The sequence below is a fragment of the Pongo pygmaeus genome, chromosome 10 (assembly GCF_028885625.2).
Source record: "Pongo pygmaeus isolate AG05252 chromosome 10, NHGRI_mPonPyg2-v2.0_pri, whole genome shotgun sequence".
In the NCBI taxonomy this organism is placed as follows: Eukaryota; Metazoa; Chordata; class Mammalia; order Primates; family Hominidae; genus Pongo; species Pongo pygmaeus.
In genome coordinates, this window is record NC_072383.2 from 49,317,047 (window position 1) to 49,344,970 (window position 27,924).

Consider the following 27,924-nt stretch of genomic DNA (forward strand, 5'->3'; position numbering starts at 1 on the left):
TTTCTGCTGCATAATGATGGGAGATATAAACTGTTTTAAGACTATATCCTGACTCACTGTCTCTTTTAAACTATTCTGGTTATTCTCTTGCCTTTGTATTTCTCCTTTTCCCACATTGCTTCTTAGGAAAGATAAAGTTTAACAGTGGTCCTAAGTGAAAAAACACTAAATACTCACAGGATCCCACTGACCCATCTTTGAGAGCTAGTTTAGTTTTGGTCTCACTTTGTGATGTGAATCAGGTCTCGAGTAAATAAATCTGGAGTCCCCCAATCTCTTTCAAATTACTGTTGCTCTAAAGAATCTTCAAGAACTATCACTGTAGGCTGGGTGCAGTGGTTCACACCTTTAATCCCGCTAATCAGGAGGCTGAGGCAGAGGATCACTTGAGCCCAGGAGTTCGAGGCTGCATTGAGCTGTGACCACACCTGTGAGTAGCCACTACATTCCAACCTGGGCAGCATAGTGAGATCTTGTCTCTTAATGAATAAACAAATAAATAAATAAATATTATCATGAGGATTGCAGTTGCAGCAGGAAAAGTCAACACAGCACACTACTTTACCCCTACGCTTTGTCTGAACCCAAGCCTGACTCTGGGAACAGGGCAGTTGTTCTTTCCCTGGGTTGAGAACTGCTTGTTACTGCTACTGAGGCCTGTTCCAATATTAACTTTTTAGGGTAATTAGCTCACATTGCTTCAAACCACTTAGATTTCTCAACCTGAGCTACAAACTAGGGAATATGAATTAGCTTTATTTATTTTATTTATACATATATATTTTTTGAGATGGAGTTTCGCTGTTGTCACCCAGGCTGGAGTGCAACGGCCTGATCTCAGCTCACTGCAACCTCCACCTCCTGGGTTCAAGCGATTCTCCTGCCTCAGCCTCCTGAGTAGCTAGGATTACAAGCGTGCGCCACAACGCCCAGCTAATTTTTGTATTTTTAGTAGAGATGGGGTTTCACCATGTTGGCCAAGCTGGTCTTGAACTCCTGACCTCAGGTGATCCACCCACCTTGGCCTCCCAAAGCGCTGAGATTACAAGTGTGAGCCACTGTGCCTGGCAAATTAACTTTATTTATAATCTGGCCATCCAGTGGTGGAAGACTTTGACCCCAATATGCTTGACTGATTTTTCTGGACATAGCACATAGGGCAGGCATTGTTCATTTGTTCAAAGGATTCCTGGGCATTGTGAAACGTGACAGGAGATTCAGAGGTACCTTTGGACATAGAGTAAAATTCTTCACCTGCTTCTTAAAATTCCTTAAATATCCAGCTTTCCCTCTTGTCACTGACTGTTCTCTACATTGAATCCAGCTGTCTTTTCTTGGCCTGTGGTAAATGTATTAACTGTTTCTACTCAGACATGTACCAAAGCGAGCTAATGTTAGCCTTTTCCAAGAGTTCTCACTGTCCAATTTGCCCCCACGTGGCTTCTGTTGCACACTCTGTTGTGTAGGAGTCTTTTGAAGAAGCATTCTGCTGTTTTGGATAATTGGTTTTCAGTCAGTATCTTGCTTGTTCTGGAATGTGATGTTGTGAGCCAATAGAATAAAAAGACAGTGTCTCTGTATAGCCAGAGTGATGGCATTCTACATTCTGGCTTGTGTCAGGTCAGGAATGCTACTAACAACTTTTTGCCTTTATTGACAGGTGTTGATGGTAAGAGGGAGCGCTTTCAGGCGGTCACAGCTGGCAAGACTGTAGAGCTTGAGCTTAGGAAATGAATTGATGGCATCATCTCCATAAATTGGCATTGATGTCTGCAAATATGGCCATTTGCAATTTATCCTAATGCAAGGAAGAAGAGTCTTGGCTGAGACCAATGTATAGTTCAGTGACTGTTTATTATTTAATATTGCTGTGTGATCATGTGCCTTCCTTTACCTGAAAACATGAAGCCACATCACCTTTCTTCTTCTTTTTCCTTTGCCTTCTCATTTTCTCTTGGTGATCTGGATGGGAATCTTGGAGAGTAAACCTTTTAGATTGCTGTAGTTAGTGTTATTTAGTGATTATCCTTGCTTAATTAAGATTTGTTTATCTGACCCGCTGTGAAGTATAAGCAGCTGAATAACATTTCCAATTAAGTTTCTACTTTAAACATCTTGAAAGCTAACTCACCAATGAGATGATCTAAGCCCCAGACTTCAAAGCTGAGGCTTGAAAAAGTGTCTTTTTAGCTTCCTTGACTCATGTTTACATATTTCTTTAGCAATAACATCTGGTTTATGGAGAAGAGATGTTAAACCAGCTGATTGTGTGCATTTGGGTCCATCTCCAGGAAAGTGAATTCCATGCAGGCTTGGCATATCATATTAGTGGGGGTCATCTCTGGTTGCAAGTAGCAGGACACAGGAATAATTCAGGGAACCCAAGGGCTGGAATGCACTTGTGCTTCTGGGAAGCCAGTAGAAACCAGAATGCAGAGCCAGAAAGCCACGGGTACGAGGAAGTACTTTGTCTCCATCTCTCTTCTCTCCACGTGTCCATTTCTCTCTCTCAGCATACTAACTTCCTTTACTGCTCAGTCACATCTTAATATAATGACAGAATATGGCTACCACTTAGCTTCCAAATTTATTTATTACCATTCTCACCACATGAAAATATTACTCAACTGTCTCTTATCCTGTTCCAAATTCCTGTAGGAAAGGATCTGGATTTAGGTCAGATGTCCACCCAGACATCTGCAACGACTGAGAGAAGGTGACCTTGTACAGACATGGCTGCTGAGAGCTCATTCTTAAGGAACAAGGGATAGTTGGAGCTCATGGCCTAGAATTTCCACTTATGTGGGCCTGGAACTGTCAAAGAGTTCTCAGCCCAGGAAAATCAGATTCTACTCATGCTAAAATTGTATGCTTTTCAAATTATTTACTTACAAACTCAGTGGTTTGGCTATTTTGTAGTATTATACTCTTGTTATTAATACAAAGGACAGCTTACAGCTCATTTCTCAATTCAGTAAAATAACAATGGTAAAGTCCGTTAACAGTCGTCTGGTGTTTGGAAAGGTGATTGTCTGAATCGTCTGGAGAGATGGCTGTATATGCTTCATAAAAAAGTCCAGGAAAAAGAAACTGTACAACCATTTTTAGTGACCCATTCAAGTATTATTTTTTAAATCAGTCTTTGACTTTGAAATCAGTAAACTTGCATTATTTTAGAAGCCTAGGATTGAATTGTTGACTCAATATAGGCCCACTCCAACCCAGTCAAAACATAATGAGGACTTCTCTGTTCCTTAGCAACTAAATGGAAATAAATTCCATTACACTGGAACAATTTTTACTTCTTGATGGCTGCCTTCTACTTTATTCCACCAGTACCTTCTTATCTAGCTGTGCGATTATGATACGATTTCCCAGGGCCTTAGGTTTAAAAGATAGTTTGAAATTTCAATTACTTAATCTCAAACAAATAAACATCTCTGCCTTATTTTGAAAGACTTTTAGAGAAGATTCTTCAGCTTCTCCACTACTGCCCACTGCTATGTAGTGGTGTGTTTGTCCATGTTCTGTAGATGAGAAAATGAGACTCTGAGAAGTAACCTTAAATTTGATTTGAAACACAATAGGTCAGGCCGGGCGCAGTGGCTCACACCTGTAATCCCAGCACTTTGGGAGGCCGAGGTGGGCAGACCACCTGAGGTCAGGAGTTCGAAACCAGCCTGGCCAACATGGTGAAACCCCATCTCTGCTTAAAAAATACAAAATTTAGCCGGGGCATGGTGGCGGGCACCTGTAATCCCAGCTACTCTGGAGGCTGAGGCAGGAGAATCACTTGAACCCAGGAGACGGAGGTTGCAGTGAGCCGAGATCGTGCCATTGCACTCCAGCCTGGGTGACAGAGCGATAATCCGACTCAAAAAAAAAAAAAAGAAACACAATAGGTCATAAGTAGTGACTGAGCCAGGGCCAGAATACCAGCTTTCTGATTCCCTGTCTGATGCTCTTTCTGCACAGCCCTGTGAGGAGAAAAATAATGAGATTATAAATGCTTTGTTTCCTGGAGCCCAAGCAAACTCTTCATAATCCCTTTGTGGCCACAGTCTCCATGGAAGGCTCACTCTAAGAAAGCACAGGACTCTGCATACTTTATCTCTACAGTCTACCTCTTGGCTCTTTTTTCTTTAATTCCTCTTAGATCCCTTTTAAGATATTTGTGTAAGAGGAGAGAACTTTCTCATTCATTTACTCTCCCAATAAAAATGTATTAAGTGGCTGCCTTTGTGCCAGGTCCTGTGCTAGGCAGAGCATCCATTTCTATTATTGGACTCAGAAAATTCTATTGGGCTCGACTTTGAAAAGTCTAGGTGATTACTTGCAAAATACAGCAAAAGAAGAATCATGTCCATATCACCCATTAGATCACCATTATATGAGGTTAGCCCTGAGCAGTGCCATTTTCCCAGTCATGTCCCTTTGAGGGACATGTTTACATATTTTACCATATGTAAAATAGTGATAACAAGTGTTGAGTGCCAGCTATGTGCCAGGAACTTTACTAGGTACTTTATATAAATTATCTATTTAAACCTAACAATAACCCAATGAGGTTGGTATCGTAAATCCATTTTTATAGATGAGTAGACTGAGGTTCAGACAATAATGGTCAACATTTGACTCATTTGCTACGTACTAAATGCTTTGTGAAGTTTTTGTTGTTGTTGTTGTTGTTGTTGTTTTGTTTTTGAGACAGAGTCTCGCTCTGTTGACCAGGCTGGAATGCAGTGGCCCAATCTTCGTTCACTGGAACCTCCACCCCCGCACCGGGTTCAAGTGGTTCTCCCGCCTTAGCCTCCCACAGTAGCTGGGATTACAGGCATATGCCACCACACCTAGCTAATTTTTTTATTTTTAGTAGAGGCGGGGTTTCACCGTGTTGGCCAGGCTGGTCTTGAACTCCCGACCTCAGGTGATCCACCTTCCTTGGCCTCCCAAAGTGCTGGGATTACAGGCGTGAGCCACGGCGCCCAGCTGCTTTGTCAAGTGTTTTATATGAACCACACTTAATCCTCACAGCAGCCCTATGATACTCAACTATAATTTTCCCTACTTTAAAGATGAAAAAACTGAGATTCTAAGAGGTTAGAAGGCGTATTGCGTAGGTCAGACAAGTAAGCAGCATAACTTAGTTAAGATTAGTGATTATCTACCCAGGCACACCCTTCAAAGCCAGGATTAGGATTCCCTTGAATTTCAGTTCAGTGGTCTTGCCTTCAGAAGTGAGCAGGGATGAGATTCTTCCTGAGGCCTGTGTGTCAAGGCTTAGTGCCTGCCTCTTGCTCATCCTGCTGCATTGGCTACCAAGAGTGCTCAGTGCTTTGTTGGCCGTAACCTATGGATAGCCTGATATCTGGGCATGTAAAGACTCATTTGGACCCAAAAAGCATGAACCTACAACCATATTTTTCTGTCTCTTCTGTCACTGATCTCTCCGTGTGCAATTAAGAAATACACCTTCAGTCTACATTTGAGCCAGTGTCTTACATTTAAACTTCAAATTAAAATGTTTTTAATGTTTTTGTTTTTAATTTAGGACAGAAAAAAGATCATTGTAGAAAGCAGGGAATATACGTGATACAGAAAAAGTATATTTTTAAATGGAAAAAGACAAAGTATAAATACTGGATTAATAATAACCTTTTCAATACCTTGGCATTTCCAGAATCCTTGGGAAAATATTATTGTACCTTCTCACTTATTATTGGCTTTTAAACTTCCCAGTGGCTTTCTTTTTAACCTGGAGGCCTCCTCAATTCCTGATTTTTCCATTTGTTTCTTTGACAAATATTTACTAAATACCTACTGTGGGCTAGGCACTATAGATACAGCTGCGAACAAGATAGATGTAAAAAATCAATTATAACCATGACAAATGCTACAGAAGAAAGTATAAGATGCTACTGAAACACTAGTAACAATGGGGAGGGAGAAGAGTTGCAAAGTCAGAGAAGGCTTTCTGGAATAATTGACGTTTAAACTGGGCCTTGAAGGATAAGTAGGATTTAGGCACAGAGGGCAAGATAATATAGCAGGGAGCATTCCAGGCAGAGGGAACAGCAGGTATGAAGGCCCTATGGCAAGTAAGAGCTGGGTTCATATGGGGAACTAAAAAGTAGTCAGAGACGGGAAAGTGTTCCCAGGAAGAAAGGAGCCACATGTTGTTGGCAGAAGAACCTTTCTTTTGCTTTTTAAGATGTATTCACTTAAAAATGGATACTTCTGGAATATTGATAGTTTTGCTGACCTGTTATTATTCTCATGGTATAAATATAAAGTGGCCATATTTCAAGAGTGGTGCTGTGGGGAGGAGTAGCAGCCAGTGGCTAAGAGGGAGGCTTGGGGAGGTGGGGAGGGCTTTGAGGGGCCTCTGATTCTGAGGATTCTGTCTCCTCAGGCCTGAAGACAATTGTGGGTGCCCTGATTCAGTCTGTGAAGAAACTGTCAGATGTGATGATCCTGACAGTGTTCTGCCTGAGTGTTTTCGCCTTGATCGGACTGCAGCTGTTCATGGGGAACCTTCGAAACAAGTGTGTTGTGTGGCCCATAAACTTCAACGAGAGCTATCTTGAAAATGGCACCAAAGGCTTTGATTGGGAAGAGTATATCAACAATAAAAGTAGGTGGCTTCTTCTCTGCAAGAGGAATAGGAAAAGTCTGTTCCTAGTTCACATGGTCAGAAGCTACCACAGGGCTTAAAAAAGTAGTTGGAGGCCGGGCGCGGTGGCTCACTCCTGTAATCCTAGCACTTTGGGAGGCTGAGGTGGGTGGATCACCTGAGATCAGGAGTTTGAGACCAGCCTGACCAACATGGAGAAACCCTCTCTCTACTAAAAATACAAAATTAGCCAGGCATGGTGGCACATGCCTGTAATCCCAGCTACTTGGGAGGCTGAGGCAAGAGAATCACTTGAACCCGGGAGGTGGAGGTTGCAGTGAGCCAAGATCACGCCATTGTACTCCAGCCTGGGTGGGCAACAAGAACAAAACTCCATCTCAAAACAAACAAAAAAAAGAGGTAGTTGGAGCTGGAAAGAAATGTCAGTGCTACTAGAACTAGCCTTGTAAAATTATTCCTTTCCTCGACGTAGGATTGTGTTCAGAAGCTCTCAAACATCAGCCCTCTCTCCCTTTTTCGCATGTACCCCTAAAATTTGCTTTGAAATTCAGGCTTAGAAGCTTGATAAAAATTATTTTTTTCCCTAGCTGAGTTACTTGGGATATTTACACATTTAGTCCAGAATGTATCTATGGAACTCAAATTTTCTTAATACTACTAAGACTATCGCAGTCGATCTAGCCTAGGGAATCAGGTGATCTCCAAGGCACTATTCAATCCTATTACAGTTGAGGAGTTTTAATCATTTTATTTGAGGAACCAAAGGAAAATTTGATGTAGTGATACTTCTTTAGACTCATGAAAAAAGTTAGCGATGTGACTATTAGTCATTCCTGAGAAAATAAAGTCAGTCTAGTAACCATAAGAAAGTGTTGCAAAGGAGATTTCGGGGACATATGCTGGAAAGGAAAACATGCCTTGTAATTTAAAATAGGACCTAGTATCTAGTGACCAATGAGCTCTAAAATATCTTTGATAAAGACACGTTGTAAGGATAGAAGAATAGAGTGGTATAAAGGGGTGTAGAACTCAGAAAACTTACTTTTAGGCCCCTTTGATTCAAGTACCAGAATCTGGCATATGGATTTGAAGTATGAATGGAAGTTGGGTATCTGTGAAAACTATATTGCATCAAGAACTTTGGGGTAGCACTTTTAATTTGTAAATATATATAAGAAAATCATTAATAGGAAAGAATTCTTATCAACTGTCACAGCTGTTGGAAAAGATTTATGAGCTAAAGTCAATAACTGTTTCTGCTGGGGCTAGTTAGGAACAGTGTAACCTTATTCTCTCATTCACTTAAATCTGCCTGTTCATTTCCTGCCTCTTCAAACTTTTCTAGCAAATTTCTACACAGTTCCTGGCATGCTGGAACCTTTACTCTGTGGGAACAGTTCTGATGCTGGGTAAGTAGCTCACCTAGTTTTATTCTCTTTCCTTAAAATAATGTACCTGTTATTAGTTGGGTCAAAATAGGCAATATGTTTACTTTTCTTTGTGCTCAAGTAGTAGACCTTACAATTGCATCTGACCTATCGGTTGGCATAGATTTTCTTTCTGTTTCACATTTGTCCATCTAAAGTTGACATTTCACTAGTAAGTGCCTGTGCTTGTAGTCTCGAGCCAAAATGAAAGAATCTAAGGATAAAATCAATAACACCAGATAGCTTACCTGCCTCTTGGGGACTCCTCTCATCCTATAGTACAATAGAGAGCAAAGATACCATCTTAGTGATGGTTATGGATCCAAGGATGACCCAAAATATGCTTGACCTGGCAGCATAGAGGAGGAAAAACAGTAGCAACGTAGTATTTGAGTCCTGATCCTGATACTTCCTGCTCTAAGACCTTTGGCAAGCCATTTAACTTACCTGAGCCTTGGTTTTTTTCATCCATAAAATGGATTTATTTAATAAGCCATGCTCTCTCTTGCTCACAGGGTTACTGTAAGGATCCACTTACATTACATGAAAGTGCTTTGTAAACAGAGGGCTTTATAAATGTAGGGTGGTAGTGTCATTTTTCAGAGTATATTGGTCCTCTAAGAACTGGTGTTTTAACATGACCACAATGTCTAGAAATCCATTTAATTTCTTTATTAGACTACTAGAGATTACATTGAAAGAAATATGAGATGAATCTAAAAGCAGGAGAAATGGTGTAACTGAGGTAACTGAAATCCTCCTTATGACTTAGGTTGTCACAGTGAGTGTAAAGAAAACAAACAATTAAGAGGAACTTCTGGCCGGACGCGGTGGCTCACGCTTGTAATCCCAGCACTTTGGGAGGCTGAGGCAGGCAGATCCCGAGGTCAGGAGTTCGAGACCAGCCAGGCCAACACAGTGAAACCCCGTCTCTACTAAAAATACAAAAATTAGCCAGATGTGGTGGCAGGTGCCTGTAATCCCAGCTACTCGGGAGGCTGAGGCAGGAGAATCGCTTGAACCCAGAAGGCAGAGGTTGCAGTGACCCAAGATCATGCCATGGCACTCTAGCCTGGGCGACAGAGCTAGACTCTGTCTCAAAAAAAAAAAAAAGGAGGAACTTCTAGCTGTTTGTCATTTGGGATAATAGCTAAGTGTTAAATTTGATTGAATTGCACATTGATATGAATCTAGAATAGTACTTCTCACACTTTGGCATGCATAAGAATCACCTGGCATACCTCTTAAAAATGCAGATTCGTAGATCCCGTATCCAGAACTTTTAATTGCTAGTTTGGGTAAGGACGCAGGAATCTGCATTTTTAAAGACCGTGTCAGGTGATTCTGACCCTAGGCTGTCCCCAGAAGTTGGCTAGCTGCTTATTTCCTTCTTCTTTTTCTTCCAATTTGTTGGCCTGGCTCTATCAATGGTTGTTTATTATCTCCAAGGTCATGGAGTAAATAGAATTATGTTATTTATTATCTCCAAGGTCATGGCTGGGTGGAATTATGTTGAAAAGTCCTGAAATTCCCTTTCTTTCTTTAGGCAATGCCCAGAGGGATACCAGTGTATGAAAGCAGGAAGGAACCCCAACTATGGTTACACAAGTTTTGACACTTTTAGCTGGGCCTTCTTGGCATTATTTCGCCTTATGACCCAGGACTATTGGGAAAACTTGTATCAATTGGTGAGTAATACCTCTTTTCCTTTGGCCATAGAGTTTGCATGAGCATATATGGGGTTGGGGACATTCTGTGTGAGAGACATTTAGTGAAGACATTGTACAAGATCTAACTGTTGTGTTTCCCACAGTCAGCTGGTTTTTGATATTAAGTGAATTTTCTCAGTTCTTATCCCTGTTTCTTGAATGCTCAGTCATGTATAGCTGTAGACTCTTACAGCCTTGATGGCCTGTTGTCTGGCCTGAGAATCTGCTATCTCTATCTACTTCCTATTGTTTATCCTCTGCAGCATATCTCCTTTTGGATATTTGGGGTTAGGGTTTGTTTTTTGTTTTGTTTTGTTTTGTTTTGTTTTTGTGGTAGGTACTACAGGCATGTACCACCACACCTGGCTAATATTTCTACTTTTTGGAAAGTTGGGGTTTCACTCTGTTGCCCAGGCTGGTCTTGCAACTTCTGGCCTCAAGTGATCTTCCCACTGTGGCCTCCCAAAGTGCTGGAATTACAGGCGTGAGCCACCATTAGGGCTTCTGTTTAAGAAAAATTAAACACCTCTTTGTGCAAGGGACTATATAGATGGAATTTCCATAAGGACCTTGGAGTATAAATATATCAACATTTTTGAGATTTGTAACACATTTGGACTTGTTCAAGCAGGTTGTACAGATAAAAATAAGGTCAGTAACATTCTGTTAGGCTACACTGGTGACTCTGGACAAGTCATTTAACTTTGCTGGTTGTAATGAAGTTAGTGTAAGTGATTGCTAAGTGTCTTACAGCTTAGAAATTTTATGACAGTCCATTGTTTTCTCTTTGTGTCATTTGGTGATACCAGTTACTTTGAAAATGAAAAACATGTCCCCTCAGGCATGAAGGACCCTCTTTAAGGGAAGTTTGTAGTTCAAATATCTGAGTTAATTCTTACCTTTCTGTTGCACAGCCTAGAGTTCCCTCAGGTTGAATATTTCTCATGAAATATTTGTGATTGATGCTGTTTCTTTTTTTTTTCTTTTTGAGACAGAGTCTCGCTCTGTCACCCAGGCTGGAGTGCAGAGGCGCGATCTCAGCTCACTGCAGCCTCCAAACAATTCTCCTGCCTCAGCCTCCCGAGTAGCTGGGATTACAGGCATGACACACCTGGCTAATTTTTGTATTTTTAATAGAGGCCAGGCTCGTCTCGAACTCTTGACCTCAGGTGATCCACCTGTCTTGGCCTCCCAAAGTGCTGGGATTACAGGTGTGAGCCACCATGCCTGGCGCATTTTGTGGTTAACAGAATAAAGATGAAAACTTTGTAACAGTGGGTTGCATGTACATAACCTAAAACCTAGTTTCCTTCTGCCTTTTTTTAACCTCCCCACTATCCTTTATGTCATATTGTCATATCCTTTTAAAACTCATCCTATTGCAAAAGAATAAGGAAGCGTGTCACTCAAGATGGGGATTTCCTGGCTGGACACAGTGGCTCATGCCTGTAATCCCAGCACTTTGGGAGGCCGAGGCGGGTGGATCACTTGAGGCCAGGAGTTCAAGACCAACCTGGCAAACATGGTGAAACCACGTCTCTACTAAAAATACAAAATTAGCTGGGCATGGTGGCACATGCCTGTAATCCCAACTACTCTGGAGGCTGAAGTGGGAGAATTGCTTGAACCTGGGAGGCGGAGGTTGCAGTGAGCTGAGATCATGCCACTGCACTCCAGCCTGGGTGACAGAGCAAGACTCCATCTAAAAAAAAAAAAAAGATGGGGCCAGGCGTGGTGGCTCACGCCTGTAATCCCAGCACTTTGGGAGGCCGAGGCAGGTGGATCACGAAGTCAGGAGTTCAAGACCACCCTGGCCAACATAGTGAAACCCCATCTCTACTAAAAATACAAAAAATTAGCTGGGCATGGTGGTGGGCACCTGTAATCCCAGCTACTTGGGAGGCTGAGGCAGGAGAATCACTTGAACCTGGGAGGCAGAGGTTGCAGTGAGCCGAGATCGTGCCATCACACTCCAGCCTAGGCGATAGTGTGACACTCCATCTCAAAAAAAAAAAAAAAAAAAAAAAAAGATGGGATTTCCTGCAACTTGGACCTGATTTCAGAGACATAATTTGTCTGTTAATGCTGTTTGAGGATCCGTAGATAAATAAGCTGCAGTCTTGTATTCTTTTCTTTATACTTGTCTTAGCCCAAAATCAAACTTTTTTTATGAAAGGAGTGTATGGGGAATATTTAGAAGTGAGAGGGGATTTTTTTGTCACAATGGTTGGGAGATAACTACTGCCATTTAATATGAGTTGAGGATAAGTGAAACCATTCAACCATTGGGAGTACCAAGTGCCCACAATAGTAAGGAGTACTGCACAATTAAACATAGTCCTGTACAAAATGCAAATAGTGCCCTTTTACAGAGGAACTTGGCCCATTAGCTATTTTCAGCCTGGTTCATTTGGTACAAGTGACTCAGAAAATGGCCTTTGTCTTTGCAGACCTTACGAGCAGCCGGGAAAACATACATGATCTTCTTCGTCTTGGTCATCTTTGTGGGTTCTTTCTATCTGGTGAACTTGATCTTGGCTGTGGTGGCCATGGCTTATGAAGAACAGAATCAGGCAACACTGGAGGAGGCAGAACAAAAAGAGGCTGAATTTAAAGCAATGTTGGAGCAACTTAAGAAGCAACAGGAAGAGGCACAGGTTGGTGATGAATTCTTTGCAATAGACCTTCCTGCCAGATCATGGTGACTAAGGACCCATCTGATTTTCACTGCAGTTGATCTTTTCTAGGCATATTTTCAAATAGAGGCCATTGGTCTGATGAAAATAACCCAAGTAACAAGTGCAGATGGTTGATCCAGTTATTCCATTTGTCTTAACAGCCAAATTGTTTGTTCATATCATCTTTTGTTGAATTTCTCAACTGTTCAGTGTGCAACCGCCATGATGACTGGGAAGAAAAAAGTGACCAGGGCAGTTTACATAGTGTTTCACATAAGCATATTCCTTTTCTTGGGAAAAACGTTAAGATTCCTGTGGTCATAAAAAGTATTATTTCTAATTAAAAAGAAGATACAGGCAAAATATTAAAGTAAAACTTGAAAGACATTTGTGATCTCATCACCTTAACACTTAACTTTCTAATCCTTATCTAAATGTACATGTATTTATATATTTTTAGGACCCATAATATATAGTGTTACTTAGCGTTCATTTCCAGACTTGCTCAGAAGGGATCCTCTGGTACCAAGGCAGCAGCCAAGTTCTTGTCTGAAATGCTCAAGAGAATAACTCCCAAAGTTCTCACCACTGGGTTCTGCTGTGTTCACTTAGGGCTGTGTGCCAGAATACCCAGAAACCCTCTAACAGTCTAGGTTTCCTGCCTCCTTTTTTCCTCCTTTCCCTTCGGTAGGGAAATGTTCTGTACTAACTGGTTGGCTTTGGGTGGCTCCAGTTAATTGCCCTGGTCTGGCTTCCCTGCTGTGGCTTCTTTCCTAGGCTGCTGCGATGGCCACTTCAGCAGGAACTGTCTCAGAAGATGCCATAGAGGAAGAAGGTGAAGAAGGAGGGGGCTCCCCTCGGAGCTCTTCTGAAATCTCTAAACTCAGCTCAAAGAGTGCAAAGGAAAGACGTAACAGGAGAAAGAAGAGGAAGCAAAAGGAACTCTCTGAAGGAGAGGAGAAAGGGGATCCTGAGAAGGTGTTTAAGTCAGAGTCAGAAGATGGCATGAGAAGGAAGGCCTTTCGGCTGCCAGACAACAGAATAGGGAGGAAATTTTCCATCATGAATCAGGTAAACTCTTCTTTTTTCTATACCTTTTTCAAAAATGTATTTTTTATTAAGGTAAAATGTGTGTATATATATTATACCATCTTTACCATTTTAAGTGTACAGTTCAGTGTTAAGTACAATTATATTCTTCTTTTTCCTCTTTCATCCCCTCTATCCCCTCCTATTCCTGGCCTCTAGTAACCACCAGTCTACTCTCTACCTTCAAGAGATCCACTTTTTTAGCTCCCACTTATGAGTGAGAACATGCTATATTTGTCTTTCTGTGCTTGGCTTATTTCACTGAACATAATAACCTCTGGTTCCATCTATGTTGCTGCAAATGATAGGATTTCATTTTTTAATGGCTGAATAGTATTCCATAATGTAAATATACCACATTTTCTTTATCCATTTATCTGTTGATGGGCACTTAGGATGATTTCATATTTTGTCTATTGTAAATAGTACTACAATAAACATGGGAGTGCAAATATCTATTTAATATATTGACTTACTTTCTTTCGGTTATATACCCCATAATGAAATTGCTTGTGTATTAGTCAGGGTTCTCTAGAGGGATAGAACTAATAGGATATATTTATATATCCTATTAGTATATAAATATATAAAGGGGAGTTTATTAATTATTAACTTACACAATCACAAGGTCCCACAGTAGGCTGTTTGCAGACTTGAGGAGCAAGGACAGCCAGTCTGAGTCCCAAAACTGAAGAACTTGGAGTTGGATGTTCGAGGGCAGGAAGCATCCAGCATGGGGGAAAGATGTAGGCTGGGAGGCTAGGCCAGTCTCGCCTTTTTACGTTTTTCTGCCCGCTTTATTTTCACTGCCAGCCGATTAAATGGTGCCCACCACATTAAGGGTGAGTCTGCCTTTCCCAGCCCACTGACTTGACTGTTAATCTCCTTTGGCAACACACCTCACAGACACACCCAGGATCAATATTTTGCATCCTTCAGTCCAATCAAATTGACATGCAGTATTAACTGTCACACTGGATTATATGGTAATTCTATTTTTAGTTTTTTGAGGAGCCTCCATACTCTTCTCCAAACTCATTGTACTAACGTGCATTCCTACAACAGGTAAACTCTTTGCATTGGCTCAATAAGCCTAAAAACATCTGGTTTTTCTAATCCCACTTGATTTTTATTTTCCCCTTTGGCCCTGTATTTTCCAGGCCCATCCCTGCATCCTCATTTCTACCTCACTATGCTCCATATTGTTCTCCTCTGGGAGGAAGTGTTACCAGCACATTTGGAACATTCTCCATTCTAATCCTGCCCTCCCTTCTCTGATGTAAAAGCCAACCCTAGACTATGTGATCACCTTTGGCAGACTTGCTTGGCAGTAAAGTATATGTCACGCCAGCAATCTTCATGTTCTAAAACATCAGGGAGAGCTTTTCTCCTCTAAGCATCAGAATTTAGCTCAAACATCTCTGTTTAAGAATTGCATTTAATTATAGGGGATAGTAATAATAGGAGTCATGAAACAAGACATCTTATTTGAGCATGGCAAGTTCTACTGATTAATTATTCTGGATATGTAGTATCACACTGATAAGTTAGCCTATGGTAGATTGAAAGCCTCCAGTTTTTCCCAACTTTGATAAATAAGGAAACTAAACAAAAAAGAGAAGAGAAGACTTAGGGTAATTGTTGAGCATTCTATTACTATAGATGTCATCACATAAATAGGTATTTTTGAATTTCAGAGAACACCACCAAAATCCAATTCTTAGGCCATTTAATTTCCCATTTGAAAGAAATGCTGGAAAGTTGGTAGGTATAGAATAGATTGTAGTTACTGTTTATGGCAGTATATCCAGTGTCTTTTCTTTTTTCCCAGAGATGATTCATTTTCCCACTTGCATCTCTCACTTTCCGGTTCAGTCTTTTGCCAGTCTTATTCATTTCAGGGGATGAGCAAAATCCCTCATGTCCATCCCTTTCTTTTCATTCCTTAGCCTTATCTTAGTTTTGGCTTTGCAATTGTATTATTTTGTTCTACTGTGTTTGTCCACTGCCGTTTTGTTTTCTCTAGTCTTTTTCCTTCTCCTTTGTATTTTATATACTGTCAACAGATTACGTCCTAAAATGTAGTTCTTATCATTCATGTAGTAGGCATTTATGGAGTACCTACTACATATCAAGGATTGTGCTAGGTCCTAGGGCTTAAAAGGTGATTAAAACATCATTCCTACCCTAGAGAGCTTACAGTACAGTGAGACAGCCGAATACACTAAAAAATTATGTAGTAGCATGTATTATTCCATAATTGAGATATGCTGGGGGTGTTAGAAAAGCACAGCTCTATCCCAACATGGAGATTCAGTAAAGATTTTCTGGGAAACGTAAATTTCTGAGCTGAAGCTTAAAGGATAGACAGGAATTAGGTAGTGTATGTGTGTGTTGGTGAGGGAACAATAAGAAAAAAAGGACGGTCTAAGCTTAAAGGATAGACAGGAATTAGGTAGTGTATGTGTGTGTTGGTGAGGGAGCAATAAGAAAAAAAGGACGGTCTAGGTTTAGAAGGGAAGCATATTCCAGTTTAGGTATCCAAAGTTTGAATTATTTGTTGGATAACCAAGTAAAGATTTTTTTAGACAAGGATAGGCAAATGATAGCTCAGGGAAGAGGTCCTGAGCTGAGAGGTGGTGATTGAAACCATGAGACTTGTGGAGAGTACTCAAAGAGAATGTGTCAGTTGGAAGAACAGTGAGCCAAAGATATGACCATTGCTGTTCACCGACATAGGAGATAGAGTTCAGGAAAGAAAACAGATAAACAGTGTTAGAGGAGCTGAGAGGGCCAAGAGTTTAGTGAAGTCAGGAGAGTAGCAATGTTGGAGAAGGCAGGGCCGTGATCAATGGATTGAAATTTAACAGAGATGCTTAGTGAGCGCAGAATCGAAAGTGTCCATCGGATTTGGCAATATAAAGTCATTGAGGACTTTAAAGACACGTTTTAGTCCAGAATAAGGAAGGATGCCATGTTGAGTGGGGAGTGGAGACAATGAGTATAGACTTCTCATCCCAGCTTCTTTAAAGAGTGTGGGTGGAAATAATCATGTTTATAATTTGTGGAAGAAAAAAAAACAGAAAAGGGAGACACATTAGAAAATGAAATAGAATAGATAGAAGTAGAGCACAATCTTGGAAGATACCGAAATAGATGTGGTTTTTAACAGAAAAGGGACCCTTGCTCCCTGAAACCTTAAGAAAACAGGGAAGGGTGAGGTGGATAAATTTGTAGAAAAGGAGTAGGAAGTTGAGGAAGATAACCCCTGACAGTTTAGTGTTTTGATAATGTTGGGAAATAAAAATCAAGGAGTTTGAGATCAGCCTGGGCAACATAGTGAGACCTCTGTCTCTACAAAAAATGAATTAATTTTTTGATAATGTAGGGAATTAAACATCTTATTGAAGGGAATGAGAGGTTGTGTTTGGAGGTTTAAAGAAAATACTGACAGTTTAGAATAGTTTTTAAGAAGAATGGGAGAGGGAATTCCCCTAATCTGATTCATTCTATTTACTAATTAAGTCCCAACTCCTTATCCTGGAATTCATAGCGTTCCCCATCCCCTTAGTATGGACACAACCTATGTGTTCATTCTCCAGTCTCTGTGCCCCATCAAGCACCCTATACCTAAACCAGAATGAGCTACTAGATATTTCTCATATATGATGTTTGTTTTCTACCCTCTGTGGTTTGCTCAAGAAACACCCTCTCTAAAATGTCCTGTTGGCCAGCACAGTGGCTCACACCTGTAATCCCAGCACTTTGGGAGCCCAAGGTGAAAGAATCATTTGAGGTAGGAGTTCAAGACCACCCTGGGCAACATAGAGAGACCCCTGTCTCTACCAAAAAATTGGCCGGGCGTGGTGACACATGCCTGTAGTCCCAGCTACTCGGGAGTCTGAGGCAGGAAGATGGCTTGAGCATGGGAGGTTGAAGCTGCAGTGAGCTGTGATCTTACCACTACACTCCTGCTTGGGCAACAGAACAAGACCCTGTCTCCAAAAAAACAAAAACAAAAACAAACAAACCAAAAAATTAAAATTAAATAAAATGCCCTATTTTTCTGTCTTTGAATTTCTACATCATAGTTATTCTTGATATCTTCCTTTCAAGAAACATTCCCTGACTCTCCTGTTTTCTAGTTGGAAATCTTCATTTTATCTTTCTGTTATGTTTTATATGTACCTCTTTATTTGTTGCTTTTTACTCTACATATAGAAAGTACTCTACATATACTCTGTGTGCATATTTATTTATGTTCATATCCTCTTCTCTCTAAATAAAGTGTTAAAGTCAAGGTCTGCTTCTTGGCACATGGCTAGATATTGTTAGACAAATGAATGCAAGACTTTTAGAAATTTGATTTAACCCTTTCTGAGAGACTTCTTTATAGCCTGAAGCCATCTCTATCTCACCTTCACCTCTCCTTTCTTCTAGTTCAGCCTCTTTTGGGGAAAGTATGATAGTAGCTTTGTTGTAATCTTACCCTTGTCTTGAGAGACTCACTAAGCTATGAATACCTTAGCGCTGTTAACGCTTTGCTATTGAATGGTCTCTGATTATTCTATAGGCTTTAGTACAAAGGTGCACTGATTGCTCCTTAACTCAAAAAATAAAACCAGGTTTTTGAGATGTCCTGCTTTGCATGAAAATATTCACTTAGTCTAATTTCTCCATTCAAAAAAAATAGTAAATTCCTAGAGGCCAAGGCTGACTGCCAAGAGTAGCTTAGATGCTACAAAGTATAGTAGTATTCTTTGTCCCAGGACTTTCCTGCAGTTTCTCTGGAAGAGTGACTGAGGAAATCGAGGCTTAGAAAGAATAACTTATAACCATAACTAGTTGTAGAAGGTTATATAACTAGTAAGTGTTCAAGCCAAGATTTGAGTCCAGGTTCATCCAGCTCCAGAGCCTGTGCTCCTAACCACCCCTTCTTTATTCCTGCACACGTGCATGATCATTTCTTCTGTTAGCTTAATGATGAATGTGGCTTCAGTTTTCTCACAACATAGTTCAGTTATGTGTCAGTTTCTTTTATTTCCATAGCTTCTGAGTTCTTCTTTTTTTTTTTTTAGAAATTTTGAGTTTTTTTCATTTGAAGGTAATCGTAATGCTATGAAATTCACAAATGCTAATTTAAATACTCAGTCCTATTTATCTAAAACACACATTGCAAACACACAAATTATCTATTCTCTCCACATCAGTACCCATTCATATCATGGTTTGAAAATGGGGAGAATAGATTCCCCTTAAACTGCAAGTCAGCAGGTGTTTCTTTACAGTTAACTTTAGCAAAATTCATACAAAATAGTAATTAACAATGATCTTTACTTGTTAACTCACAAGGAAACACCTTCAAAACTGCATTTTGTTAAAGTTTCTGTACTAAAATGTAGAAAAACTGAACTACACAAATATTGAAAAGTTAAAAATTCCTTAATTTTTTATTCCTGGTATCACTACCACAATTTACAGGGCAATATACCTGATGTAATGAAAAGAAAAAGAAAAAGACAAGGCTACAATAGATAAAAGACCTCAGGAATGTACATCTAATTGACACTACATTGCATTAATCAATAGCTGCACTTTCTGCAAACTGTGGCTATGACAGTCCTGAACAAGAAGGGTTTGCTGTTTAAGCTGCAGTAACTTTTCTGACTATGGATCATCCTTCTGTGGCAGATTTTTACAGTTCCTCTAATGCATTTGGGACGACTGTCTCAAAGTAACCCGCAGCTTTCCTGACAACTCCTTGCTCTCTCTCCTGCTAAGAACTGTAGCCCTTTTCTGCTGTTTTTAGAACCTTCTGCTACCATATCCACCACTTCCACCACCAGATGCATAACCACCACCATAGGGACTGCCCGAGCTTCTTCCACCAAAAGTTCCCCCTTTCATGGGTCCATAATTTGATTGCTGTTGTCCACTATAATTTCCAAAATCATTATAGTTCCCACCACCACCATAGTTACCACCGCCAAAATTTCCTCCTTCATTGTAACCATCATATCCTCCACCACTGCTACTATATCCACCACCTTGGTTTCCATATCCTGGTCCACCACCACCATAGGCCCCTCTACTACTATAACCAGGACCACTGCCATAGTTGCCACCGTCACTTCCAAATCCATTATATCCACCATCACCTCCTCCATAACTACCTCTGCTGCCACCACCTCCACCACCATAGCCTTCTCTTCCACCAGAGTTTCCACCACGGCCCAGATTACCTCCATCACCTCCAAAGTTTCCTCCGCGACCCATAAAATTGCCAGATCCGCCTCCACGACCTGTTTGTGATCCAGCAGACTGCATCTCTTGTTTAGAAAGGGCCTTTTTCACTTCACAATTATGTCCATTAATAGTGTGGTATTTCTGAACAACAATTTTATCAACTGTATCATGATCATCAAAAGTTACAAAAGCAAATCCTCTCTTTTTTCCACTCTGCCTGTCTTCCATAACTTCTATGGTTTCAATCTTGCCATACTTTTCAAAGTATTCTCTCAAATTATATTCCTCCGTATCTTCTGTAATACCACCAACAAAAATTTTCTTCATTGTCAGATGGGCAGGCTTCACAGAATCCTCTCTAGAAACAGCTCTCTTTGGTTCTACTACACGCCCATCAACCTTGTGTGGTCAAGCACACATTGCCGCACCCACCTCTTCAACACAAGAATAAGTCACAAAACCAAAGCCCCTGGAACGTTTTATTTGGGGGTCTCTCATTACCACACAATCTGTGAGTGTGCCCCATTTCTCAAAATGTCCTCTTAAACTATCATCTGTAGTTTCAAAGTTCAGACCACCAATAAACAGTTTTCTCAACTTCTGTGGTTCCTTTGGGTCATGGCCCTCTTCCTGCCGGCAGCAATGGCGACGGCCGGAGTCGGGCTAGGGGCGACCAGGCAGCGGTTTTACCTCCATTTGAGCCTGAGTTCTTCTTGAGACATCTCCTGCTCACCCATCTCCGACCTATTTCTCTATATTTTTAAGGCTCAGGGCAGTTTATAAGTATTAAATTGAGCCTATTTTTTCAAAGTATTTTAATTGCTCTATTGCAGCAGTTTTCAAACTTTCTGGTCTTAGGACCCCTTTATCTTCTTAAAAATTTTTGAGGACCTAAAAACCTTTTTAAAATGTGCTTTTAATTTCTCATATTAGAAATTATAATTAAGAAAATTAAAAAATATTTACTAATTTTAAAAATATAGTAACGATAAACCCATTACATGATTAACACAAATTATATATTTTTAAGAAAAATGAACTGTTTTCCAAAACAAAAAAAAAAGGGTTTTTTTTTGTATTACATTTCTGCAAATCTCTTTAATCTGTAGTGTAATAGAAAACAGTTGAAATATCATACTGGCTTATGCATGCATTCAGTTTGTTGCAATATGATTTTCTTTGGTTAAAGTATTTGAAGAAAATCAAGTTTCATACAGGTATGTAGTTGGAAAAGGGAGGAATATTTTAATAACCTTTTCAGATAACTGTGAATGTTCCTCCTTGATGCTGTTCCAAAACTTAACGGTGACAATTTTTTAAACAGTTACTTGTGATGTGGAAACTGTAACAGTAACTTTGTACTCTGTTATAGTAAAATCCCTTGCTCCATTTTGTGCCATAGATCTTTAACCCATGAATGATTTCTAGCATCATGCATTGATCATTTGAGAAATTTTCATTTCCTGAGTTTATGCAAATCTTCCAAATATACATGAGATTTTAAAACTATATTTATTATTACCACCAGTCTCATCAGAAAACTATTTAAATATTATGAAGCTGTCAGGCTCACAGTGTCACTGTGTGCTTATGAGAAGATGAGTAATAAAAGCGCATATCATCTCAGTATTATTCGTAAAGAATTTTGACCTCATGAGCCTTCCTTAAAAGGTCTCAGGGACTTCCAGGGGTCTCCAGACCACACTTTAAGAACCACTGTTATACTACAAAGAAAAAGTGAAATATGGCATGGAAATAGAACATGTAAAATCACTCCTTCATCACATTCCAAACATCCCAGTCACGTAAGCCTCATCTTGACAGACAATTTACGTGTATCCCCTGAGATCCCTAGAGATACTTTTTCTGTGGAATGCAAAAGTTACACCCTCAAATCCAGAACATCTCGGAGGCATTCTCCCAAGCAAACATCTAAACCTAAGTTGGAATTTATAGTTTAACTGTGACTGCCTGAAAAGGACTAAAAGCTCCTGGTTGGTTGACAGGAAGATTTTGAAAAGAGGAAGTAAGGCCTACTCATCTCATAAACTACACAGGATCCCAGGATTTAATAGAGCCATGGATCCTGAGTCATCACTGAAAACCTCTAGTCTAGGAAAATTGAGATTGGGGAAGGGTTGGGGTTTCAGCCCTCAGGACGTAGCTCCTTAGGGAATGCCCTAAATCAGGATTAGATCCTGGGTACAAGGAGAAATGGGGCAAGTCACCTTTACCCCTTTCACATTTGTTCATTGCAGACTACTCTTTTGCAAAGAGTGAAACAAGGAATTAGAAAATAATAGAAGAGTTTTTCCTCGTATTATGTATCATCTTAGGATCCTGATTATCAAGTGTTCATAGGTTCACTGAATTGGTCATGACCTTCATCACTGTCCTATTGTCCTTATCACTATCCTTAAGGTTAAGAATAGTCTGATATATTAGATCTCATGTAGTATATGATATTTCCTCCTGGCCTCCAAGTTTCAAGAGGGCAGGGACCATGCCGTATGTCTCGTTCACCACTGTATCCACACCACTTAGCACACAATAGGTATTTGGTTAAATAAAATTAAATTTTGGCCAGGCACAGTGGCTCATGCCTATAATCCTGGCACTTTGGGAGGCTGAGGTGGGCAGATCACTTGAGGCCAGATCACTTGAGGCTGAGGCAGGAGAATAGCTTGAACCTGGGAGGCGGAGGTTTCATCAAGCCAAGATTGCACCACTGCACTTCAGCCTGGGTGACAGAGCGAGTCTCTGTCTCAAAAAAAAAAAAAAAAAAAAAAAAATTATATAAAATTAAATTTTATTGTAAAATGCATAAAACCTCTTTCCTAATGTGAAAGCCTAATGTACCAGGTAGTGTCAGCACCCAGCACTGACTTAAGACAAAATTATGAATTCAGTGTAGTTTAGCTTGCTGTGAGAAGTGAAGCAGTGACCCCGTGCAGGTGTGGAGCAACCCTAAAATGGGTGGCTAAGCTGGCAGTACCTAATCTAAGTGAATGTTAATTAAGTTAAACATTGTAGTTACTATGTGCAAAGCATTCTAGGAGATATAAGGATGAATCAGTCAATGTGCCCTTAAGGAATTTGTAGTTGGTTAAAAATGAGAGATAGAACATGTATATAAAGAACTGTTGTAAAAAGTAGAGCGTAGGCCGGGTACAGTGACTCACGCCTATAATCTCAGCACTTTGGGAGGCCAAGACGGGAGGATTGCTTTAGCCCAGGAATTTGAGACCAGCCTGGGCAACACGGTGAAACCCCATTATCTACAAAAAATATAAAAATTAGCCAGGCGTGGTATGGCACATACCACGTGGTGTGGCACATACCTGTGGTTCCAGCTACTTGGGAGGCTGAGGTGAGAGGATCACTTGAGCCCAGGAGGTTGAGGCTGCAGTGAGTGTTTGCACTATTGCACTCCAGCCCAGGCAACAGAGTGAGACCCTGTCTTGAAGAAAAAAATAAAAAATAAAGTAGAGCATAAATATTCTGAAAGGGGGTTTGGTGCTATGGAAAGATTAAGGAAGTTAGTAGAGGAAGAAGCAGAAGGGCTGGATCATGGAGAACTGAGAGGATTTCCCCAGCTGAAAATGGAGCGTGCACTGCAAACAGAGGAAATAAAGACCTGCGGCAGGGTGGCTGTATGGTAGGGTGTATGAGAAAACAGTGAAAGATAAAGTAGAACAAGTAAATTAGAGTCAAAGCTGGGAGGGTCTTGAATGCCATTTTTAGGACGGTGTGATAGTGTTAAAGGAGATTGTGGCATTTAGCAAAGGGGCCATGGGTACCTGAGTCCTGTGTTGTCCTGGCCATATTTCTCCCCAGTGATGTGCCCTCAAGAGAGATATATGTGGCCAAGGCACCGGTTATTAACACCTGGGCTTGTACCCTGAACCTCAGTGTTCTTTGTTACGCTTGCCTTCAAACATGTTTTTCATGTACAGATCAACCAGTCCAAAGCCCACATTCCCAACTACCTCCTTTATCTAACTCACTCACTAAGCCAATATTTTCCTGCCCTAAATCACCCCAGAGCCAGATATCAGACAAGTAGTTACCACCTCTGTAGGCCAGAGCCTTCCAAAATTATTCAAACTCCCCAGTCCTAAACTTGCTCAGACTTACCTATCTTGCCTCATCCCTTCCTTCCTGAGGAAACCACAGGCTCAGGCTAAACTTTCCCCCTCACTCCTTCTGCTTCCTGACCAACACTTATATTTCCCCATATGGCCCTCCATGGCATGGCAACCCCACTCCTCTTGGGAACCGAAGTAACGAACTCTTCTTTCAAAGGCAGAGTGATCTGATTAAAACAAAATCCCAAGTACATTTTAAGACACCATCTTCTGGCCAGCCACATTGTTCAGAGCAGTGTTTCTCAAGTTACCTGTGGTAAAGGACTCGTTTCTGTTTTTCCCAATTCTTCATGAACTAATACTATTGTAAAATATAGTAACAATCAATTTCTAGAAAAATCATCACATTCTTAGATGTTATGACTGTGTCTAATTGTTATAAAAGTTTCTAAATGCCCCTCTCAGTTTCCTTACTTGTCTCATTGCAGACCAATAACAAGTCATGTACTAGCTGCCTGTGAATCACACCGAGCAGAGCTGGTTCAGTGATTCAATGATTCAGTGATTCAGTGATTCAGTGATTCAGTGGGGGTGCCCAAATATATATGTAGGAAGAATAGTAAGCTTACCAATCCAGCAACATGGAAGAAGGACGTGCAAGGGCTTCCTCTGTTATGTGCTCCTTTACCACACAGTGTATGTGTCCTTTTAACACACAGTGACAACATCTACTCATAAATGAGGCTCGGTCAACGTTCTGTAATCTAACCAATGTAGCTCCTTCTCTCTGGTACAAGGATGAGGCAGAAGAATAAAATAAGTCAGGGTGATCCTGTTTTCTAGAGACCTATATATGGCATATGGTGTGTATCTAACAATGACATTTATATAAAATTATCTACGATTAGTGCTTTTCTTGATGTGGTCCCTAGTGATCAAATTCATTTATTGTCTTAGAAGTTTGTGGGTTGCTTAAAGCCAAAGCAGGAAAAGCCAGCATAACATGTGAAAGACACGGGTGAGAGAATGGAATATGCAACTAGAATTATCCAAAGAAAATATACCAATCTGGGGACAGGGGCTTTGTACATTACAAGAAGAGACAGGAACTAAAGTATAGAACCAGAAATGGAATTGTAGCCAACAAAAAGATAAGGGCAGAAATGTTAAAGAGGAGCCCCATAGCCCTTCCAGTGTTAACATCAAAAGTATTAACAGGCTGGGCGCGGTGCCTCACTCCTGTAATCCCAGCACTTTGGGAGACCAAGGCAGGAGGATCACTTGAACCCAGGGGTTCAAGATCAGCCTGGGCAACATAGAGACCCCATCTCTATTAAAAAAAATTTTTTTTTAATTAGCCAGGCATGGTGGCACAAGCCTGTAGTCCTAGCTACTTGGAAGGCTGAGGCAGGAGCATGCCGTGAGCCCAGGGGTTTGAGGCATATTTCTGTTTTGCATATTTCTGTTTTACATATTTCTGTTACGAGTGAAACAGAATTATAACTGGGGATGTTGAGGTGTTTTAATTTCAGGAGATTGTTGCCCTTGCGATACATACTAATACATTTATTAACAGTGAAAAATGGGATCATGCTGTTTCAAATGAAAATAAATCCAATTTAGCCAATTGCTCTGACATTGAGGACTGACTGCTCATTAGATTATGTGGTTGAACATTTTCATAAATGAGCTAAATCTGTGATTTTAAGGTAGATTTTGATGAAAATATATTTAAATCATGTGATAAGATAAAATCATATTAAAAAATAAATGTTGGCAATGATGGAAAGACATTAATAATATTTTGATTATTTCAACCATCTGTTAGGTTAAACGAGCTTCCTTTAAGTACAAGAGTAACTCGTGAGAATAACCCACATAATTATTAGTAAATAATAAAGCTTTTTGATGTCCTCAGAAATCAAGAAAGGGAATGTGTGTAGGTAACAAATCTTTTGGCAAATTGAGTTTTCAGTTCTTTGCTTTCAGTAAAATTGAAAAAAGACTTAATTGCCAGCCGATAGATTATTACAATAAATTTTGCTGATAGTCTGCTATATATTTTTGGTATATAACTTGGAAGGAGTCCAAAGAATTGAGTGACATTACTATAACAAAGTTCTTCCATTCCAAGATAATATTTATGTGAATAAGGTTTTAGCACATAAAATCAATTATTAGAAAGGTGGGGAGGATTGATGTTGAGCCATGTCTCATTCTAATAATAAGTAATACTACCAACAAATATTTAAACACCAATTGAAAAGAAAATCTCGTCCATCTTATTAAGAAATGCATTTTAATACAATTTTATTTCTTAAGTCTATTACCTATAAAATATGTAATATATTTGTATAGCTTGATCAATTGTATTCATAAGAATATTAATAAAAACTCAATCCGGGAGAATTTTTTAAATGTCTTAGAGACTCATGGTCATAGAAAATTTTTAATAGTAAGTACAGTTTATTTATAATTTTTTGTATAATTTGTTGGAATCGTAGCCAACAAAAAGATAAGGGCAGAAATGTTAAAGAGGAGCCCCATGGCCCTTCCAGTGCTAACATCAAAAGTGTTAACAGGCTGGGCGCAGTGCCTCACTCCTTTAATCCCAGCACTTTGGGAGGCCAAGGCAGGAGGATCACTTGAACCCAGGAGTTCGAGATCAGCCTGGGCAACATAGAGAAGTAAATTCAGGGGTGAGCAGTAAAATACATTAAAACATAAAAGTGTACATTCAAATAAAATTCTCTAGGGAATATGGAAAGGAAGTATGAAATTGAAGGAGAATAAGTAAGAAAAAATTTATGCTAAAGAATTCTTTAAGTAAATTTCTTTACCACAAACTTTACGGTAAAGAAGAGTTTTATTTAAAAACATCAATGCCGGACATTATATAACTTACAGCTGTTTGAGAATTATATACTTTACAACTATGTAAACTTTTGATGAAAAAAATATGTTTAAAATGGGGTGGATGGAATACTATGCAGCCACAAAAAGGATGAGTTCATGTCCTTTGTAGGGACATGGATGAGGCTGGAAACCATCATTCTGAGCAAACTATCACAAGGACAGAAAACCAAATACTGCATGTTTTCACTGATGGGTGGAAATTGAACAATGAGAACACTTGGACACAGGGTGGGGAACAACACGTACTGGGGCCTGACGTGGGGTTGGGGGAGGGGGGAGGGATAGCATTAGGAGAAATACCTAATGTAAATGATGAGTTAATGGGTGCAGCACACCAACATGGCACATGTATACATATGTAACAAACCTGCACATTGTGCACATGTACCTAGAACTTAAAGTATAATAATAATAAAAGAAAAGGAAAAATAAATAAATACATAAATAAAATGGGGTTGGAGGGGGCATACATAATTTTCAACTGAACTAAAAGGCTTGAAGGCCACTGTTGGAGTAGTAGTTGACCAGGACATGTACTTGGAGAGAATGGCAAATGATACAGGCACGTTTTAAATTCTGTCTTTTTGGCCAGGAGCAGTGGCTCATGCCTGTAATCCCAGCACTTTGGGAGGCCGAGGCGGGTGGATCACCTGAGGTCAGGAGTTTGAGACCAGCCTGGCCAACATGGCGAAACCGTGTCTGTACTAAAAATACAAAAATTAGCCAGGGCGTGGTGGTGGACGCCTGTAATCCCAGCTACTCGGGAGGCCGAGGCAGAGAATCTCTTGCACCCAGAGAATCTCTTGCACCCAGGAGCTGGAGGTTGTAGTAAGCCAAGATAGCGCCACTGCACTCCAGCCTGGGCCACAAGAGCAAAACTCCATCTCAAAAAAAAAAAAAAAATATATATATATATATATATATATATGTATGTGTGTGTGTGTATATATATGTGTATATATATGTGTGTGTATATGTATATATGTGTGTGTATATGTGTGTATATATATAAAATCTTTATTTATTGTTATATATATGATAATAAATAAATTCTGTCTTTTTGCCCAGTGTGGCATAGTCTAACTTAAGTCAAAGACACCTCCTCTGAGCCCATGGTAAAAGGAAATACACAGCCAT

General features: G+C 40.1%; 1 protein-coding gene and 1 pseudogene across 1 annotated transcript in view; one reads left to right on the forward strand and one right to left on the reverse strand.

Annotated features, from left to right (window-relative positions):
- Positions 1-27,924, forward strand: part of SCN8A (sodium voltage-gated channel alpha subunit 8) — a 217,714-nt gene that overhangs the window by 101,199 nt on the left and 88,591 nt on the right. Inside the window, exons 7-11 of the mRNA XM_054444133.2 lie at positions 6,413-6,634; positions 7,980-8,043; positions 9,608-9,749; positions 12,221-12,427; positions 13,226-13,519. Coding sequence (XP_054300108.1) covers positions 6,413-6,634; positions 7,980-8,043; positions 9,608-9,749; positions 12,221-12,427; positions 13,226-13,519 — 929 coding nt within the window. The remainder of the gene's footprint in view (positions 1-6,412; positions 6,635-7,979; positions 8,044-9,607; positions 9,750-12,220; positions 12,428-13,225; positions 13,520-27,924) is intronic.
- On the reverse strand, positions 19,317-20,479 carry LOC129010189 (heterogeneous nuclear ribonucleoprotein A3-like; annotated as a pseudogene).